The following is a 20,150-nucleotide window of genomic DNA, read 5'->3' as shown; positions in this document are numbered from 1 at the left end:
AACTGAAAAAATGGTTAAAACTGAAAATACTGTCACATATTTTAATGACAGTGAAATTAAAATGAGGATGTGGTATTAAAAAAGGTTACCGTTAAGTGGTACTGTCTCCAGATTTCAGGACAAGCCTATAAGAAAAAGGGGAAAAATACCATCAGCTCAGGGCAACAGATACACCAGTTTATCAGGGCAGATGTTTTTGTCTAATAAACAGCCACTGATCTTTATTTGAAAATGGTCTGACAGAAAAAGATTTCATTGGAGCTTTAGAAATGCAAACATTTCTGTGCAGTTAACAGTTTAATATCATTTCTGGTAACAATTGTTAATATATCAAGGATCTAAGGTAGTCTATGGAAATTAACAGGAGTTCTTTGATATATTTAGTGGAGTGTCTAGACAAAGGGAAAATTAAAAAAACTGTCAATACTGGTCAAATGACCATCAGATACAGACAAATATAATACTTGCAGTGAACTTTGCTCTGAATCCCATCAAAAGGATAACAAGTAGTAACCTTCTAATGAACAGCAACAAGTCATTAAAAATAGTTTAAAGATCCTAAAAATGAGTGTTTCATTAAGAATTCTGTGTATCTTCAAACTAATGGAATGACCTAGTGTATTTTGAAACTATTTTAAGTTAACTGCTTAAGTAAAAACAAATTACTTAAACGATATTTTACATTATTAAACTCAAATATTCCAAAGGATTATTTGAAGCATTCAATTTTACTCCTGATCGAAACAGCATCCACTTATTGTGCAAAATGTAGAACATGTATGGAGATTAGGAACTCCTTTAGTAAGACATTGCTGATAAAATTCATTTTAAATTTCTTACAACAAAACTTCAAATTTTGTTTTTTTAAAAGCAACAATGGATAAGAAAAATGAATCCTCTAGGGGAACACCTATACCCTAATTAGACAGGAACAAAAGCTTTAATTTACATTGAATCAATTACTATATTGAACTTTGCTTCGTGATTTCAGAAGTTGATCTGGTTTTCTCTGATCATAAAATAGAAAATATTTCCATTTCTATGAGAAATAGATCAACAGATTTCCCAAAATACTATTTGACTTTCATCCCAATTTTAATCTTTAACATAGATTTATGAATTGAATGATGAAATTATTCAAATTTTTCAAAAAATGAAGTAAACCTTCTGTTTAGTGCATTTCAGACATTCAACATGACATCATCTGCTTCACTACAAAAATGCAGAATATACATATGTTATCCTTATTGTAAATGGAACCCATTTTAAAAAACCATGGATTTGTCTTTACTGCAGGCCGGCTTTGAAGAAGATGCATTGGTTAAACTACCCTCTAACTGTATTCATTATCATTAGCTATTAACAGAAGGATAATAAATGCTGGCCTTACAAGTGAAGCTAGAATAAAAAAACAAAGTAATAAAGGACATACTGACTTGCTGGAGGTTAATTTAAATAGTATGTAACACTTGAATCACGATCAAAATTTCCTTCCATTTTCTTGTACAGTGACAGCAGATCATACCTGAGATAAATAAGGGGTGCTTCATCTGCTTTCCATCTAAATATTGTCTTTATATAAACACAAAATTGTTGATTTTGTCAATTCTCCCTTATTTTTTTCCCTTACAGTTAAACACAACTGTGTTCACTCAATTTGCATTTTCTGTTCTTTTGGTGTGTGCTAAGTATTTATTTTTGTATCTTCGGCAGGATGAGTACATTTGAAAGTTTTTAAGATATCTCTGCAGAAAAATTCCTTTTTGCCTCAGCTCACATTTTCTCTGTATAATTCATTAGGTATGAATTACAATTCTTAAAAAAAATAAAATACAGCCTTTTCATCTGCTGTTTAATTCCTACTTCCCTTCTCTCAAATGTGAACATCAAAGAAAATAAAAAACACAATTTTGAACAGGCCCCGACAGCTGACAGAGACTTGAGTGCTCAATAGACAGGGCCCTTGCCACCAGTTCGCATATTTCCACAACAATGAACAAACACAAAACAGCACTAAATGGCCTTTCCTTCATCCAGCTATCCTTAGACAGTCGTCTGTCTTGTACTAGAGGACCTTTATACAAAATCCTGCTGGGAAAAGAACAGAGGAAATCTTAACCCACTGTTTTGTGACTTGCAGGAAAAGGAAATTCCTAAATTCATATACAAACAAGCGAACTTTATTACTTGTAACTGCAAATAGATAAATTAGCAAAAATTCTAATTTGCCAGTAGGACTGTGGAAGAAAACATTGCTGTGATGACTGACAGGGCTTTCAGAAAATATGTTCACAATCACAGACAGTGAAGGCCATGACCTAGATCGTTTAAGAGCTTGTCTTGTCAAATTATCAAAAGCTTCTTCCTTTCTGAATAAAGAGTGACATAAGTGAGTGTCAGGAAACGGCACACTGACATGCAGAGCTTACAATAACAGAATGCACGTCACATACATGCATAACATTGGTATTGGTAATGGCAGGTCCTAATGAGTGAGCGACTTGCCCAGGAGACTTGGGACCCTGCAGCTACATCCGTTCCACTCAGAAAAAGTCTTGCAGCACTAACTGATCTGTGGCATGGCACCAGGACTACAATCACTGTAGACAACTTACATTTCTATTTTTACTGCAATCTCTGGTGTTTTGTCAGCTTGCTTTTTGTTCAGAATGCCCCACTGCATGCTGTAAGTCAGCTCAACACAGCAAGGTCAAGCCCTCTGGAAGTTGCTCTATGGGAATCAGTGAATTTGTTTTACACTTCAGTGCTGCAAAACATCTAATCAACCCATACCCTTAAAATCTAAATACCTTTAAAGTTATTTTGTGCTATACCCGTGTTCATATTTTTAAAAGCATTGCAATGTGGAAGAATAAATCTGAATGTTGCATCAAAGCATTCCCCATGAACAGCAGGTCGGAATTTTAAAAATATTGCAATTAGTAAACAAAAAGAACACAACTATAACAAAGATATATGACCAAACTGATTTCATAACTATATTTTCTCATCTCATTTTAAATAGCTGTACCATCGTCAATCTTTGTGTCTTAATTGAATTAAAATACTTACATCAGCATAGTGTCCGGTCATACTACAACGATGACACTGTTTTTTCCAGTATGCCCTTTCAATGCAGTTCTTAAACCAATGACCAGGCATATTGCAGTTTGTACAATATCTCTCTGGGCAACATCGCTGAAGGTGACCTCTAACTCCACACAGACAGCAAGAAGGCAATTTCTGTAAGGAAAAGAAATTACCACGTTTAACAAATTAAATAAAACAGATGATAAAATACTACTCTGTAAACAGACATCAGAGCTGAGAACTGCCATTCACCATTCATTTCCTTTAGCTTTAGTTTGAGTTACTTGGTGACTGTTCTTGAAAATTCAAACATAAATATAGATGTAAAAATGTCAAAGACAAGGAACAATGTAATTTTGTGTTTATAAATTTAGACTATATAAATGCAAATAAAATGCTATAAACTTAAAAAGTATATTCAATAAATTTAAACCATGGGCTCTTTTAAGAATTATCTTTCACCGGTACAGCCTATTGTTTTGCGTTTTGCCAAAATGGCAAATAATGGGATTAAAGCTTTATTGTTGATATAAGCGATTATTTCATTTTATATCTGCAAACAGATGAATAATATATTTAACTGGAACAGCTCCTATGCTATGACTTAGGATATGGAGTTTTATGACATAGAATTACCATGAAAATATGTGGAAAGGAAAAAAAAGAATCACTGAAAGACTGGAACAATGGTGTATGAGCATTGCCCTGATTTTCAAAAGAAAAACATTTCTCAGAGAAATGAGGATAAAGGGGGCAATATGAATTGGCAAATAATTCAGGACTAGAAAAATATACAAATATAAAAATTGGGCATCTTGAATGGCCAACTTTAAGGCAATTAAAAATCATTGACAAAACTGAAAGTGAGCTGAGACAGAGCCAATAATGCCCACAAAGCTTTAGAAATGGGTCCCACAGATCACATATTATATTGACAGCTCTAATCATTTTGTGGTTGCATTTTAAGATGCATGCTCAGGGGTGGGAAAGCAACAATATTTGCAACTCCCAAGGAAGAAATTCATTTTTAACTTGCATTCTCCATCCTAATCCACCAATTTTCAGGTCATACAAGAGGTGTGTACAACACCAATGAAATCTCAGAAGAGACTAGTCAACAGACCTTTTAAGAAAAGTGCTATCCCCCTTGAACTCAATTTTCAGGACATGGATTTTGTGTGTACTTGAAGGTCAATAGAAGCATTTTCTTTTCAGAGATAACAAGCGGCTAACACACCACAAAGTCATGTTTATTTGTCACAACAATTAAAAGGCCCCGTGGTTCTGAATTGTTTGCTGCCCCTCAGTTCCAATCCTCACTCCTATGTTCCAGTATCTCCAACTCATGCTGCCATATCCCTCTTTCCCTGGTATGCATCTCAGCCGATTGCACATTCAACCATCCCAACAAAATCGACCCCCCTCCCACCAGCCCCTTTCCAAGCTGCATTCTTCCGACACAAAGAAAGCTTGTAAATGTGACCTGCTGACAAGTGAGAAACCTAATATTGGAAACTACCTTGTCAGTAAATTTTTAAGAAAATTGCAACTTTAAAATTCCCTATCCACAAATTCCCTCAATGTTTTTCTCAATTCCAAATAAAAACCTGGACTTTAATTTCAATAAGTGTATTTCCATTAACAGAAGTTAACTGGCTCTAATTAACATACATCAAAGTTGCTGGTGAACGCAGCAGGCCAAGCAGCATCTATAGGAAGAGGTGCAGTCGACGTTTCAGGCCGAGACCCTTCGTCAGGACTAACTGAAGGAGGGTCTCGGCCTGAAACGTCGACTGCACCTCTTCCTATAGATGCTGCTTGGCCTGCTGCGTTCACCAGCAACTTTGATGTATGTTGCTTGAATTTCCAGCATCTGCAGAATTCCTGTTGTTTGGCTCTAATTAAGTTTGTTTGAAAAAAAAATTCCAAGTTACTCAAGTAGAATGGATACTGGTGCAGCTACAGCATGTAAATCTTCTTTATCAAAGAAAGAAAAGGATAGAAAGAAGTTAAGCAAATTACTAAGGAAATAGGACAAGACTTCCAAAAGAATGACAGTGGGAAAGTGTACACCTAAGACAGCTGGAAAAAGCAGGAAGAAAGAAAGAAAATTATTCAAAAGAGCAAACAATAGGCTACTGTAACCCACTGATTTCTGAGGAAGGAGTGAGTCAGAAGAATAAGAGTAGCATCAGGATATTTTAAGTTTTTTGAAGATCAAAATTGGCCCTTAATTAACTCTGAATGTCTCTGAATATTGAAGAAAGCCTTAAAAGAGTAAAAATTTAAGTGTGGGAGCTCACTAGCTGTCAAGATTGTCCTTCTAGTTTAGCAAGCAACTTGTGCTAAGATAACCTAGGCCACACCGATGTGCTGGGAAGTGACCTTTCAGCAGTAGACTGTGCACCGTGGACTGCACAAGATAAAATAGTGTGCTATTGATCACTGACAAACTAACAATCTCAAAGCATCTGAAAGTACCTCACGAATGGTCATCTCACGGTCCAACCAGAGGCCCTGGCTGAACGCAGAGGTGCGCTCCCAACTAAAAGCCTGGGATGTCGCCTTCAAGTCAGCTCTCTGAACAGTCAGGAAAACCTCATCTTAGGCATCAAGACAACAAAGATGGCCTACGCACAAAAAATTCAGGAATACCTATCTGATCATCAGTGTATGTGGCTGGGCATCAAGGGCATTACTGGCCACACAAGGAAAAACAGCATCAACTGTACCATGACTCCTCTCTTCCTGATGCTCTTACAACTCTTATGCATACTTTGAGGTATGCAACACAATGCTGGCCATGAAAACTGGCCCCTCCCAGGTGCACAGCCACTGCCTAATAGAGCAGGAAATGTGAGAAGGACCCTGGAGGAAGTCAACCCCCATAAGGTAGGTGGGCCAGACAACATTCCAGACCAAGTACTCAGGAAACGTGCACCACAGCTCACTGACGTCTGCATGGACATCTTCAACACTTCCAGGCTTCTGCCCCCACTTACTTCAAATCAGCCACCATCATCCCTGAACCAAAGAACTCTACACTTTCAGATCCAAATGATTATGCCCACGTGGCACTGACACCAATCATCACGAAATGCTTTGACCTGCTGATAATGGCACACATCAGAAACTCCATTCCTGCCACATTGGACACTCACCAATACACTCACTGACAGAACCAACTCTATGTCAGTTGCCACAGCATTTGGCATGCGACTGGCCCTGACACACCTAGAAAAACAAGGACTGATGACATGACAGTGGTGGGCCTCAACACCAACAGCGATGAGACTGCCTAGAGAGAAGAGGTGGAAGAGCTGGAGGCTTGGTGCTAGGCAAATAACCCTTTCCTTCATGTCAACAAGACAAAGGAGATGGTTATAGACTTCAGGAAAACTTGCACCACTCACACCTCTCTTTACATTGACAACACGATAGTGGAAACTGTAAGCAGTTTCAAACTCCTGGGACTGCATATCACACACAACCTCTCATGGTCACTGAACACATCCTACACAGTCAAGAAAGATCACTAACATCTCTACTTTCTGAGGAGGTTGAAAAGAACTGGATTTTGCACATCCATACTCACACCATTCTACAGATGTACAGTAGAGAGCATCCTAACAAGCTGCATCACTGCTTGGTATGGAAACAGCACTGCAATGGACAGGAAATCAAAACTGCCCAGCGTATCACTGGCACAGCCTACCCGCCATTGAGGACATACATACAGAAAGGTGCCGACTAATAACATCATGAAGGATCCCACATACCCTGCTCCCATCAGGAAGGAGGCTACACATACATAGCAGATTTAAAAAACAGTTACTTTCCCCAAGCTACAAGTATGATCAACACCTCCACCCACTAACTCCACCACTACTTTATTATGTCCCATTAATTACTTTATGTACAGCCTACCATTACTTTATGCACATACAATTGATCTATGTATAGATATGTATGCATTTATATTTATTATGTGTGTTTTATTTACCTTTTGTGTTGCTTTTTGTGCTGCATCGGATCCGGAGTAACAATTATTTTGTTTGTCATTTATTTGTGCAAAGGAAATGACATGAAACAATCTTGAATCTCTTCAATATTCCCAAAAAATTTCATTACACATACAAGTATTGTCATTAACGTTAAATTTTGCTTGCAAACTATTAAAGTGAGCTTACAGCTAGAACACTGAGTAAGACCTTGCTCCTTAGGGTGCTTTAGGATATTGTATGGTGTTAGAAGTCTTTCAGCTGGAACTATTTTCAGATAATTCTATTATTACCTTATGATTGGATTTTTAGCACTCATACACCAGAGCTACTATGTGCCTTAACCAATTACAGGAATTGGTTTATCAATAGAAAAATTTGAACCGTAGAGAACTGTGCCAACCTACTCCTTCATTATTCCGACTGGTACACAGACATGCAAAATTCATAGGCATACTATATAATTTTAATGTGATCTTTCATTATCACTCTCATCTTAATTGGTGCCCCTTTAATTCTTTCACACCATCTCCCATTCCCTGTCAAACAATTATTGTGCAGTCTGATACATTTAGAATGTTGTTGGCAGAAAGCAAAACTACATTTAGCCTTTATTAATCCTGCAAGTCCATTTAAAATAGGAAGCTTTGAATTACCAGCAAGTGGACTTGAAGCTCCTGCCGACCATCCTTTTTCATTGGCTGGGGCACAGTTTATAAAGTGATTTGAGAAGCTACCTCAGGACTAATATTGGGGGAGGGGGTTGATAGGGCAAGTGCTTAACAGCAAACTATTGTTCATTCTCCACTGGGATTTTACAGGTTTAAGAGGAAAGAACAAATGAAAGCTAACCATAATGACTAACATTTGCTCAGAATCTGTATAAAGTCACAATGTCAATTTTTTTCTGATACAACTGTCATTTCAGGAGTTTATGTAGGCATGGTGAATAATATTGTAGGCAAAACCAGAAGGGGTCGGTTATTTCCATTTATTTATCATATCATTGAATATCTTTACCTCCTCAATTTGTCATAGCATTCTCAAAAACAACTCTGGACAACAAAATTTAAGGCTCATCTAAAGGAAAAGCAGTTGGCGATTTAGTCCCATGAGATAACTGATCTGTAACCCCTCTCGAGTTTTAACATTAACCTGAGATGTATTATTGAATGCCATCTGTAGATAAAAGCAGTATAGTTTTTCCTTTGCACACAGAACTATTTGTTAACTTCACTTCTGGAAGACCCTGTCCTCTACTCCAACAGTTACCAAAGAATGTAAATTCTTTCTACTTAGCCCATCAGTTTGTCTGGATATCTTGACAATGTTGACCGAATCATTCTGTAACCTTTCAACCGCACAGAGCAGTTGCCATAACAAACCACTATGCATCCAGATAGACTGCTTTCTGCGGTGCATCAATAAAAATTGGTAATGATAAAAATTGATACATGTCCCTACTCATCCATGTGCAAGGAAGGGTCTCGGCTCGAAACATCAGCTATCTATTCATTTCTGTGGATGCTGCCTGACCTACTGAGATCCTCCAGCAATCTTTTTCGTTGCAATGGGCAGCATTCCTCTATACAAGGTTTCAAATTATTTCCTCATTCTACCATTGATATTTTAATGATCTTTGAGCTCCAATCCTTAATCTCTTTGAACTTCTACCTTTTCACTATCCAGAAAAATATCTGCCTATAATGAACTCCATCTGCTTAAATTTTCCCATTCATGTTATAATAGTTTTTTTTAAATTGGAAGTTTATCATTCACTCTACCCACTTATAATGTCATTCATCTTTGTGTCACTAGCAAACTTGGACCTGAAGCTTTCTATCCTATTATAAAGTACAGTGTATTGCTGGGACCTTGTTGTGGAAGACCACCATTCACATATTCCACTTTTGCTACCTGGCTCACTAAACGCCGCCTTTATAAACCCATATTGGTAATCCAATTAGCTTTACTTCTTCAAAGTGTACAGTGTCCGTACTTTTTAAATACAGATTCTAATAATTTAAAGGAATGATCTTATGCCCCATCTATGAACTTTTGTCCTTTTACTCATTGACATGTTTGACAAGTTTACTCTGAGAAGTTTTGTCCCAGAGATGTCAGTTTTACTTGCATCTAAAAATTCTGTTTTTGTCATTTTATTTTTTCAACGTCACAGATTTGAGCTTGTACATGTTCATAAAACAGTCTGCTCTATTGTTTTAGTACAAAGAGTCCCAGAAAACTATGCTGAAAACACATTTTCCTCTTAGAAGAGATTCTGTTTATCCTAATACAAATAATAGCTAATACAAATCTTAAAAAAGACTGCCTTTTATTGCATGCTTATCTAATCTGCTTTTCTAGATGTGCCCATTACATACTTATCATGATATGCCCTGTGCATAACTGCCACTACAGACATAATTCCTTTGCTATTTCTTAATTCTTCACACGAAGAATCTATTGCTCACATAACTCTGGTAAGTACTTCTTTAGAATTTCCCTCCTTCCCCAGACACTGCTAATTTCAACTCACAGGTCAATGCAATTCCACATTCATTTCCCCTGTAACCTATGCTCTCTACATTCCCATCAACGTGGCCCAGATTCTACACACTAGTGATCATATTTTCTGTGTAAGCCTTCATTGCCAAAATTGTCTCCTATATTCCTCATCTTTCCTTGTAACGTGCATATTTGGTTTCTAGTTTACAGGTATGTTATAATAATAGTCACAATATCACGTATTTAAAACTACATACCACTACTAGTCCATCTATTTAACCTTAAATGAGTCATTTCACTCTCCTAGTTTAATTACTTAATTATCAATTGAAGTTTGCCTACGTCTTGTAGGCATCCCTCCAGTTACTAACCACAGGCCTTGGAACTCTTCACATATGTCATTTATTATTTGTACATAAATCAATGCTCTTACACTTTTTTCTAAAAATTGGAAAAGGATGGCTAGTTGGTTGCTGTTGCTGACTCTGCCATTCAACATGATTGTGATTTCTTTTACCTCTCTGCTACTTTACTGTACTAAACCCATTTCACTTGTTTCCTTAATATTTAATAATAGATCAATATGATGTTTTAAGGACACTCCCTTCCTAAATCAGTAACCTATATAAAATAATGTTTGACTGTATTTTGGATTCCATTCATATTCCAAGACTCCAGCTTAAGGCAGGAATCACATACCATAGTTAACATTGAATCCTGAATTTTAAAGCTTTCAATCATTTAACTTAATCTAAAACTTCAGCATAAATGGTCAATGTGATACCTAACTATCTACCATAAACATAGTTGTTTTTAATCAATGAAATGGCGTAGCTCAGCCGAAGATAAATTTTACTGCCATTGAAAGCAATTTGTTTTGCACATGTCAACTTGGAAAAAAATCTCCATGGCAATCTTAACATTGACTCATGCAAGTCCTTTCACTTTTCCCTTCTAATAGCATAAATGTACACACAGAAAGTAAAATTTGGAAAGTATTGGTCTAATTCTGCTGCTATGTCCTTATGGTCCTATAAAAGGTCAACCAGATAGAATTTACAGTAGTGCACTCATAACATTGCTATCTTTATAAACTAAGCAGCAAAGAGCCCGGAAAGGAAAGAGAATTAATGTTGTTCCACAAGGAGAGGCAGGTCAGATTAATGATGTTCAGGATATTGAAAGGCTGATGTGATTGATGCTGAAAAGCGACTGCCCTGATTGGATATCTCCAATTAGGAGTTTGGGGGGGGGGTGTATTCTTAGGATGAGGGATAGCCCTTTAAGATGAGGAGCAAATCAGTCAGATAATTGAGATATTTTGAAATTCTCAAACGTAGAGCACTATGGATAGTCAGTCTTAAATAAGTTCAAGACCTGGGCTAACAAATTGGCTCTTGAAGGAATCCAGAAATATAACATGCAGAGATGGAGAAGAGACTAAGATTTGAAGGGGTGGCATAGTATTCCTTTCTTAGTTCACGTTCTTATAAGTTCTGAAATATAATTAAGTATTTACCACAGAATTTATCACATATTCCATAGCTGTTACAGTAAGCTACATCAATAAAGTCAACTATTCCTCTACCTGACTGATTAGATTATAGCACAGAAAAGAAACTGTGACAAGCCAATGCTGTTTTTTCTCATCAGTATCAGTTTTGTTCTATCTAATCCTGTCAAGTATACCTTTGTTTTTATTACTTTAAATCAGTTTCTTGAGACAGCAAGTTCCAACATTCTAACTTCAGTCAGTACAAGGAAGTTTATCTTAATCTTCTACTGGACAATTCTGAGGAGAAGCCAGGAAATCATTCTGCACAATATTTTTTTCTCCAATTAGTATAATTAAAATTAGATTATCATGTTACTGTGCATAAACTGGGTTCAAAAATTACTGCTCTGGCCACATTTCGAAAAGCACTTCATGGGTTGTAAATTACTTTGGAACAAACCCTAAAAGATAGGAAGGGCAAATACAAGTTAAGAGTTACAAGTATGTCTTTCTTTTCACAAAATATCTTACTTAACTAAAAATACACATCTATACACAACTCAAGCAAAGACGTGCTAGTCAACATTGTTCTAGTAAATGTATTTCTGATTGGAAACAGAGCAATCAACTGACCCCTCTAAAAACACACATACATTTTTATTTCATTTTAAGATACAATGCGGGACTGGCCCTTCCAGCCACTGAGCTGCGCTACCTAGCAACCCATTTAACCCTAGCCTAATCGGAGGACAATTTACAACGACCTATTCACCTATTAATCAGTACATCTTTGGACTGAGAGCAAAGTGGAGCAGCCAGGGGAAACCGGTGTGGTCACGGGGTGAATGAACAAATGCGTTGTAGACAGCACTGGAACTGAACTCTGAACTCCAACACCTTGAGCTGTAAAGGTGTCGCTGTAACTGCTAGGCTGCACCCCACATATTGTTCGGCTTAGAAAGGATTTATTTGAAAGGATATATTAAAAGGAGGCCATTTGCCTCACAGAGGAGCAATTTCAGTAGTCCCAATCCCTACCTTTTATTTCCCTGAACCCTGCAACTTATTCTCTCAAGATGTCTATGAATTCCACTTTGATTAATTTTTCTGCCATTAACTTCATTTATTGACAATTTGCAGCAGGCAATCAACATTTCTAAATGTGTTTAGAACATGGGGGGGGGGGACCAAATACCTTGAAAAAACCTAAATAGTGGGAACATGCAGTCTCCACACAAGTAGCAGCCTGGGTCCCTGAAGTTCTGAGGCAACACCACTGCTTGCTAAAGGTAATGCCTGTACATTGTGGCTACTTAGCTAGGGTCGTAGACTGCATATCCTATCTATGCCCCTCTTGATCTTATATACCTCTATCATGTCACTCTCCCCGATCTCCTACATTGCAGTACAACCCATCGCTGACAACTACTGCAAAATTATGTGTTTGAGTTATTGTCATCTGACGCAAATGGAAAACAAGTATTTATTCCTCACAAATTCACATCCTCTCCCAGCCTGCTAGATTTTGGCAACGAAGAATGAAATACAGTCAACCCTGAACAGAGAAGGTCTGTTATGTAATTGCGGATGACGGACAAACTGTGAGATGTTGCAAATACCTCAACCGTCATACCGATAGTCAGAGGTAAGGCAATCCTAGCCTGTAGTGAGGTTGCAGCAGTGCACAGCTATCAGTGAAGGTGCCCTTACTGAAGCACAGGTGTCTTGCACAGTATTCCTCACTGAGTTTTAGGTTGGAGGGTTGTTCTTTGAACACCACTGGATGTAGCATGTTGCCAAGAGCTTTTCTTTCCTATCTCTTCTTTGTACACCAATAGCTCCCACAAATATTAATGGGATAAATGAGAACTGATTTGTTTTAATGTTGTTTGAGAGATAAAAATTGGTCGGTATAGTAGAAGAGGATCCCACTCAACTTCAAACAGTGCAATGGGATTATTTATGTTCCGTATAACTGGCCAAAGATCCAGAAAGCACACATGGACTAAACTGGATGTCCTCTATTAAAAAGCAATTTAGTCAACACAGTAAATTGGCCCATTACAGTTTGGGCCTTCATCTTTAACCAACAGAATCTCTCAGCACACAAAGGTGGAATTGGTAAAAGTCACGGACAAAGCATAAAATGAATGGTTTACTGGAATGAACAAGCAAAAAGAATCAAATTGTATATTTAACAGCATATGTTTGAAATAGTAGAAAGAACTGCATTAAATGTTAACAACACACATCAAAGTTGCTGGTGAATGCAGCAGGCCAGGCAGCATCTCTAGGAAGAGGTACAGTCGACGTTTCAGGCCAAGACCCTTCATCAGGACTAACTGAAGGAAGAGTGAGTAAGAGATTTGAAAGTGGGAGGGGGAGGGGGAGATCCAAAATGATAGGAGAAGACAGGAGGGGGAGGGATGGAGCCAAGAGCTGGACAGGTGATAGGCAAAAGGGGATACGAGAGGATCATGGGACAGGAGGTCCGGGGAGAAAGACAAGGTGGGGGGGGAGAACCCAGAGGATGGGCAAGGGGTATAGTCAGAGGGACAGAGGGAGAAAAAGGAGAGAGAGAGAAAGAATGTGTGTATAAAAATAAATAACGGATGGGGTATGACGGGGAGGTGGGGCATTAGCGGAAGTTAGAGAAGTCAAAGGGTCTCGGCCTGAAACGTCGACTGTACCTCTTCCTAGAGGTGCTGCCTGGCCTGCTGCGTTCACCAGCAACTTTGATGTGTGTTGCTTAAATGTTAACAAACTACCTTAGGAGCTGGGCAGTTTTTGGATAGGTGTCCTTTCTTGCCACAGTTTCTGCAGTCCACATTCTTGAAACTTTGTGCATAATAACGATTGCGATAATCCACAGATGGCTTCTGAAAAGAAATAAAGGAAAAATTGCTTTGTGTTATCATTTAATTTCTTTGCACAACAGCACAGTTCCAAGTTAAAGGGTGTGAGCAGATGAGGCTGCAGGTCAAAAATAAAACGTTTCCTGAAGCTACACTACACTGCCAGTACTGGCCTGACAAAGACCTATTTTGCATTTTAAAAGTTTTGGACAACTATTTATTTCAATAATTAACATTGTTTTGAAATGTATTAAACTAATCATTAACTAAAATATAAATATGTAAAGAAGTTTTAAAATTTTCATTTACTTTTTAAATTAAGGCTGATACCCCTTAGGATGGCACTGCTTTATGTAAGTTAGATATGAAGTGTAAATGCCCCATCAGCTCCTTAATTTAAGAAGTGAGAGGTCTGACGTCTACTGCGGATTCTCAATAAAACCACCTGCTAGCCGTGTGATCTGTCCGAGTGTACACTTCTTGCAGCTGCACTTTTTTAGGGCCCCATATGATATACAATATTCATTCCATAGATCTGGGCTGACTTGCTGTGTGTCAATTTATTACTACTATTTCCTTAACTCATTAACATACCAGAATAGCACCTCTTCCCCAAAAGGCACAAAAATCCTTTATACGATAATCAGGAATATGAAATAGGGTTTCTAATCTAATGTACTGAGACTAATTGTGGAGATTTAAATGTCTTCCTGCCCACAATCTGTAATTAATCAATAATCAAGGATTTAACTTGCCACCTTCGTGGCATATTTTCCTTAGCAGTACTTTAATCCACTAGACCACTGGGGGAGCTAAAGCTTCAGATATAATTCTACATATACAATTCAAAATATATAAATAATTCAATACCGACCAAACAAACTGACCTGCGCTCATATTATTAATGATTCACACTTCAGACCTGCACATCAAGCAGTTATGGAAATATTATTTGTGCAGTTTGTTTCTGTAACTTGCTGTTGAATAACTTAAAAAGACAAATGCCTTCAGTATAGCTTGGAATAGGGTGTTAATGCACATTAAGTACCTACTAAAATATTGCAAAAATAACAATTTATGCTTAGAAGGGAATACAAATTATTGCTTAAGAATAAAAATGATCAGAATGTGGATTTTTTTCAGCACCTGTCAGTAAAAGGCTTACTAATACTGTACTCATCTCTTCAGCCCTTTCATGCACTATTACTGTAGGCATTTTCCTGTCCTTTTATCCACTTGTCCAGCTATTTCTATGAAAGAGTTGCTTGCCAAATAGTTGTGATTGTACTTAGTTCAATCTATCAATGAAATAGTAAAAGAGAAATAGAAAGGAAAACTAGAAAATAAAACAGCTAGAAACTGAGATACCACAGTAGGTTATTATAAACTAGGTTACAGGACACATCAACAGGATTAGACAGGTCAACATGAATTTCTGAAACAGAAATCTTGTTTGATGAACCTACTGGAGTTTTTTTTAAGAATACAATTGTAAAACTAAATAAGGGACAATCAATAGATGGATATGGATTTTCAGAAATCATTTGATAAAGGCCAATGTGAAAGGTTAGTCACAAAATTAATGTGTATGCTAAGGGAGCAAATGTATCAGAATGTATTGAAAAATGTTTAATGAACAGGAAACGGGGATAGAAAGAAATAGTTATTTTGGGTGATACCTAACTAGTCAGGTATGTTAGGTATCATTGCTTGAGCGTCAATATATATTGCATACAATAACAATATTGCTGAGGTAACAAAATATAATATTTCAATAATGTAGTGGGTGACATTACGAATTGTGAGGAAGATGCAAAATAGCTTCAAGACTGAGCAAGTGGGCAGAAAAAACAGCAGATGATGTGTAATATGGATGAATATTAGGTAAGTCATTTTGGTACTAAAAATTGAAAGACTATATATTATAATGTACAAAGAGATTTGGTGCCCTTGTACATCAATCACTGAAAGCAAACATATAGATGTAACAAGCAGTTAAGGCTGCAGCTAGTGTGTAGACATTCATATCAAAATAATTTGAAGTACATTGTGTTTTGCTTTTTAACCAACACATTGACATCCTGACACCTTCAAGGGTCTGTAGTTATACACAGTTCAAGGTCCTTCTGTCTCTCCACACCATTGAATATCCTAACATTTACTCTGGATTCCCTTGCCTTTTTGCATCTTCCTAAATGCATTACTTCACACTTATCTTGTTTACGTTCCACTTGCCATTTTTCTGTTCAATTGACCAGACCGTCTATCATCATCATTATGGGCCATGTTGTATGATGTGGGCGATTACAGTCTTACCCATGATTGTTCTTGGCAAATTTTTCTACAGAAATGGTTTGGCATTGCGTTCTTTTGGGCAGTGTCTTTACAAGACAGGTGACACCAGCTATTATCAAAACTCTTCAGAGATTGTCTGCCTGGTGTCAGTGGTCACATAACCAGGATTTGTGATATGCATCAGCTGCTTATACAACCACCCAGCACCTGATCCCATGGCTTCATGTCATCCTGATCAGTGGGGGAGGGCTAAGCAGCTGTTACACCTTGCCCGAGGGTGACCTGCAGGCTAGCGGAGGGAGGGAGCGCTGGAACGTATTTTTACCCCACCAACCGCTATATATACACCATCTATACCTTTCTATAATATACAACTATCTTTTTCACCATTAACCAGCTGGCCAATTTCCATAACAACTGTAGATCTCCCTATGGCACGCACTACATTTCAATCTAACTCATTAATATTATATTAAACATGCTTTATGAGTCCTAATAAAGGGTCTCAGCTCGGCGCAACTATTTATTCCTCTCCATAGATGCTGCCTGACCTGCTGAGTTCTTCCAGCATTTTGTGTGTGTTGCTTGTGTTGAATCTTTAAAATAAATTATCCTACTAAAAACTCAAGGGCAAACAGATTTAAAATGTAATAGTAACTTGAATGGATTAGCCTTCAGCACTATGCAAATTCACTATTGTAGGCTTTAACCATGTTTAAGAATTCTTTTGTATCTAGTTAGTGAGAATGTTAGTTCAAAATGGTAGTTCAGATCACTGCTTTGCACTTAATACAAGTCAAATCCAACAAAACCCATCCTTGCACTCAAGAATACTAGGTTAAAACTTTACTTGGTAAATTTATATGAGTTTTACCTCAGTTAAGAAGTTTAACAAAGTTCAGAGGATTTTTCATTAAAGAGATAAAGGCCATTGTATTCCATAATGCCCTTGTTTTAGAAAATCCTACCTGTAGATCCTTTTCACAGAGGAACCATTGAGAATCAAGGTTATCTGAAAAACAAAAACAAGTTTTAATAAGAAGTTTGTAATTTGATTGAAAATTAGCAGGATTTGTCCCGTCCAGTGTTCAGCATAGTTTAAAAATGAACATTGATACTTATCTCAATACATCAACATTCACAGAATCTGCAATGTTTTTCAGAAGCTAAGACTACAGAGTAAACTATGGTACTAATTTAAAACAGAAGACTGGAGTATTTTTATGCATGTCAGACATCCCACCCTGCAAGAACTCATTTCAGGGAGGTAGCACCATCAATTTGCGGGAGACTTCCGGGAGAGGTGGGATGTCTGCAATAGAGTAGCTCCTTAGCAGCTAGCCAGCTAGTTTAAATAACGTTAGCTATGCTAATGAATGAATGACACCTGTTAAACTCACCTCAACATGTCTTTTACAGTCTTAACCCACCATGGGCAATAGAAAAGTCACTGTTGGAAACAGTACAGCGAGCAACACTGTCATTATTGTGACCCCTATTAGGCAGGGGTACACTTTAGTGTAGTCTGGGGTGACGTACGTTTTATATTTTTTTGAAACGCGGTCTCTCTCTCTCTCTCTCTCGTGGTCGCTCTCACGCTCTCTCTTGCTTTCACTCTCGCTCGTTCTCAAAAAAATTGATTTCCGTGATATTGTATATAATTTGCGGGTATCAGGGAGCCATTATTTATATGCAGGAAACTCCCAGAAGTTCCGGGAGAGGTGGGATGTCTGGCATGTAATATTAAAAGATATCTTGTAAGTTTGAACTCTCACAGCATTGTAAAGTCTAACTAATTGGATAAACTTAATCACATTAACTGAATTACTATTGTACCATACTCTCTAATAAAAATGTTAATTTCTAGTTATCCTGCAAATCAGCAGATTTCAAATGAAATACAGAAGACAGAATTTCAGTAATCAGAAACAATTCACAAAGTTAAGTAAACACATATCTTGGGAACACAAACATCAATAATAATTAATTAGAAAAACATTAAAAGGTGCAGTAGAAAATACTGAGTTGTATGAGTTAACTAAAGCAAAAGCAAATGATTTCTGCAGTCAGAATTTCTACGATTTTCAGCTGATAAAGCTGCAAGGATGAATGGGGTGATAAACAGCACCCATACATCCATTTCAAATATCTGGAAGGTCCTAAATTGCTGAGACATCTGGCAAACATTAGAAGTTGGTGAAGTTAAATTATTAAGAGAGTAATTTATATCGTCTTTTTAACCGATTTGGCAATGTTATTGCAAATTTATCATCAATACAGCAAATGCAGCAATTACTAAAATTTCCATCACATAATCATGTTTTAATAATATGCTAGGGTTTGCAAAAAATGGTGAGGTAGAAAAAGAATGGAAACATGCATTGACACTGGCATTGCAAATTTGTACACTTATTACACCCTGGAACTATAAAATTGCATATTAAATAACTTTAATTTTCATTTAGATATAGCTCTCTAATGGGTGTACTCACCTCAACAGAAGAATGACCATTTGCAGCTATTTTATTCATGCCATGTAAGTAAATAGCAACCATCAAATGTGTTCCAATAAACTTTTACACACAAAATCAGTCTTGAATTAAAAACTACATTAAAAACAAATTTACTAATAAAAAGCTCTAACATATCCATCTAGCTATATCAGTATTTTCTTGCAAAACAGTATAACTTTCTTTTCCCAGCCTAAATTGCTACAAAAGGATGAAAAAATGATTATGACTGAGTCCTGATATTAATCCAGTTTCCCTTAAAACAGGTTGATTAACAAAGTACCACAAATCTCTACGTATTGAATCTCAAGTATTTTCACCAAAAGAGAATTATTAAAAACATAATAGTAAATGTATACTTCCACCAATTCTCACCACTGAGTGACAAAAGAGGGGGGGGAAGCAGTATTTAAACAAAAGTAAGTGATACGTGGATTGAGGTGGCTCAGGACGCAAAATATTCAGCCTAGCCTCGCAAGACATCATAGAAATTGAACAACGCTTTAGCATTTGCCTTCTTCTAAAGTAACACAGGGAGCATATCCGTGTAACAGCTAGATATAATTAATACAATATTTGCCTGTAAATTTTAAAAGTAATATATTTTAAATTTTAACTTAAATTCTATATGATTCAAGACAGTAAACCGATGCAGGTTTTAATACTATCAGATAACATTTACTAAGAAACAGCTCAGATTTCCAAAATGTGGCAAACCTATTTAAATGTTAGCAGCAAATTATTATTATCCAGATATATTTTGTGACCCATATTTTGCATTACCATATAAACTAATATCCTCACCAATGATTTCTTCCTCTCGTATTCATTTCATTTCGCAGTTTCTGTTTAGAAATGGCCTTTATTTGTTTTGGCCCCACCTTTTCTAGGTTCAGGCCCTGTTAGATGCTCCTAATGCTCTTTACTGGAATGACCTTGCTCCTTTTCTTGAACTCACTTTATTTTTGTTAAGGACATGATGGAACATTGGGCTGCATAGGGTTTATTTTATAATGGAGGATTTCAATATAAAATTTACATATTACATACCCTTTACATATAATGCATTTACTAGCGCCTATACTTGTATTATTAGAATCAAACATAAATAAAAAGACAAAGAGGATTAGCATTCAACTATTTCTCTGGTCCGTTGGGTAAATATGCAGAGCAACAATGCCTAACTCCAGTTGCAGTGCTGCTTCTCAGGATTCTTGTAACACATGCACGAATTTGCAACTCTAACATTATATCATCCCTTTTGTTATGAAGGCATCATGCAGTCTGTTTATCAAATACTGTACTTGCTATCTTTATAGTTGATTATTTAATTAATAATTTTGCAGTGTTTTACCTAATATGATCATGAAGATCTTCAGTATGCAAGGATAATTTG

General features: G+C 36.9%; 1 protein-coding gene across 1 annotated transcript in view; it reads right to left on the bottom strand.

Moving 5' to 3' along the window:
- Window positions 1-20,150, bottom strand: part of zcchc7 (zinc finger, CCHC domain containing 7) — a 257,531-nt gene that overhangs the window by 86,041 nt on the left and 151,340 nt on the right. The window contains exons 3-6 of the mRNA XM_063069052.1: window positions 17,213-17,256; window positions 13,863-13,973; window positions 3,073-3,243; window positions 90-125 (exon numbers count right to left, since the gene is read on the bottom strand). Coding sequence (XP_062925122.1) covers window positions 90-125; window positions 3,073-3,243; window positions 13,863-13,973; window positions 17,213-17,256 — 362 coding nt within the window. The remainder of the gene's footprint in view (window positions 1-89; window positions 126-3,072; window positions 3,244-13,862; window positions 13,974-17,212; window positions 17,257-20,150) is intronic.

The sequence above is a fragment of the Mobula hypostoma genome, chromosome 16 (genome assembly GCF_963921235.1).
Source record: "Mobula hypostoma chromosome 16, sMobHyp1.1, whole genome shotgun sequence".
NCBI lineage: Eukaryota > Metazoa > Chordata > Chondrichthyes > Myliobatiformes > Myliobatidae > Mobula > Mobula hypostoma.
The sequence above is the reverse complement of the archived record's forward strand: the minus strand, read 5'-3'. Positions and strand labels throughout refer to the sequence as shown.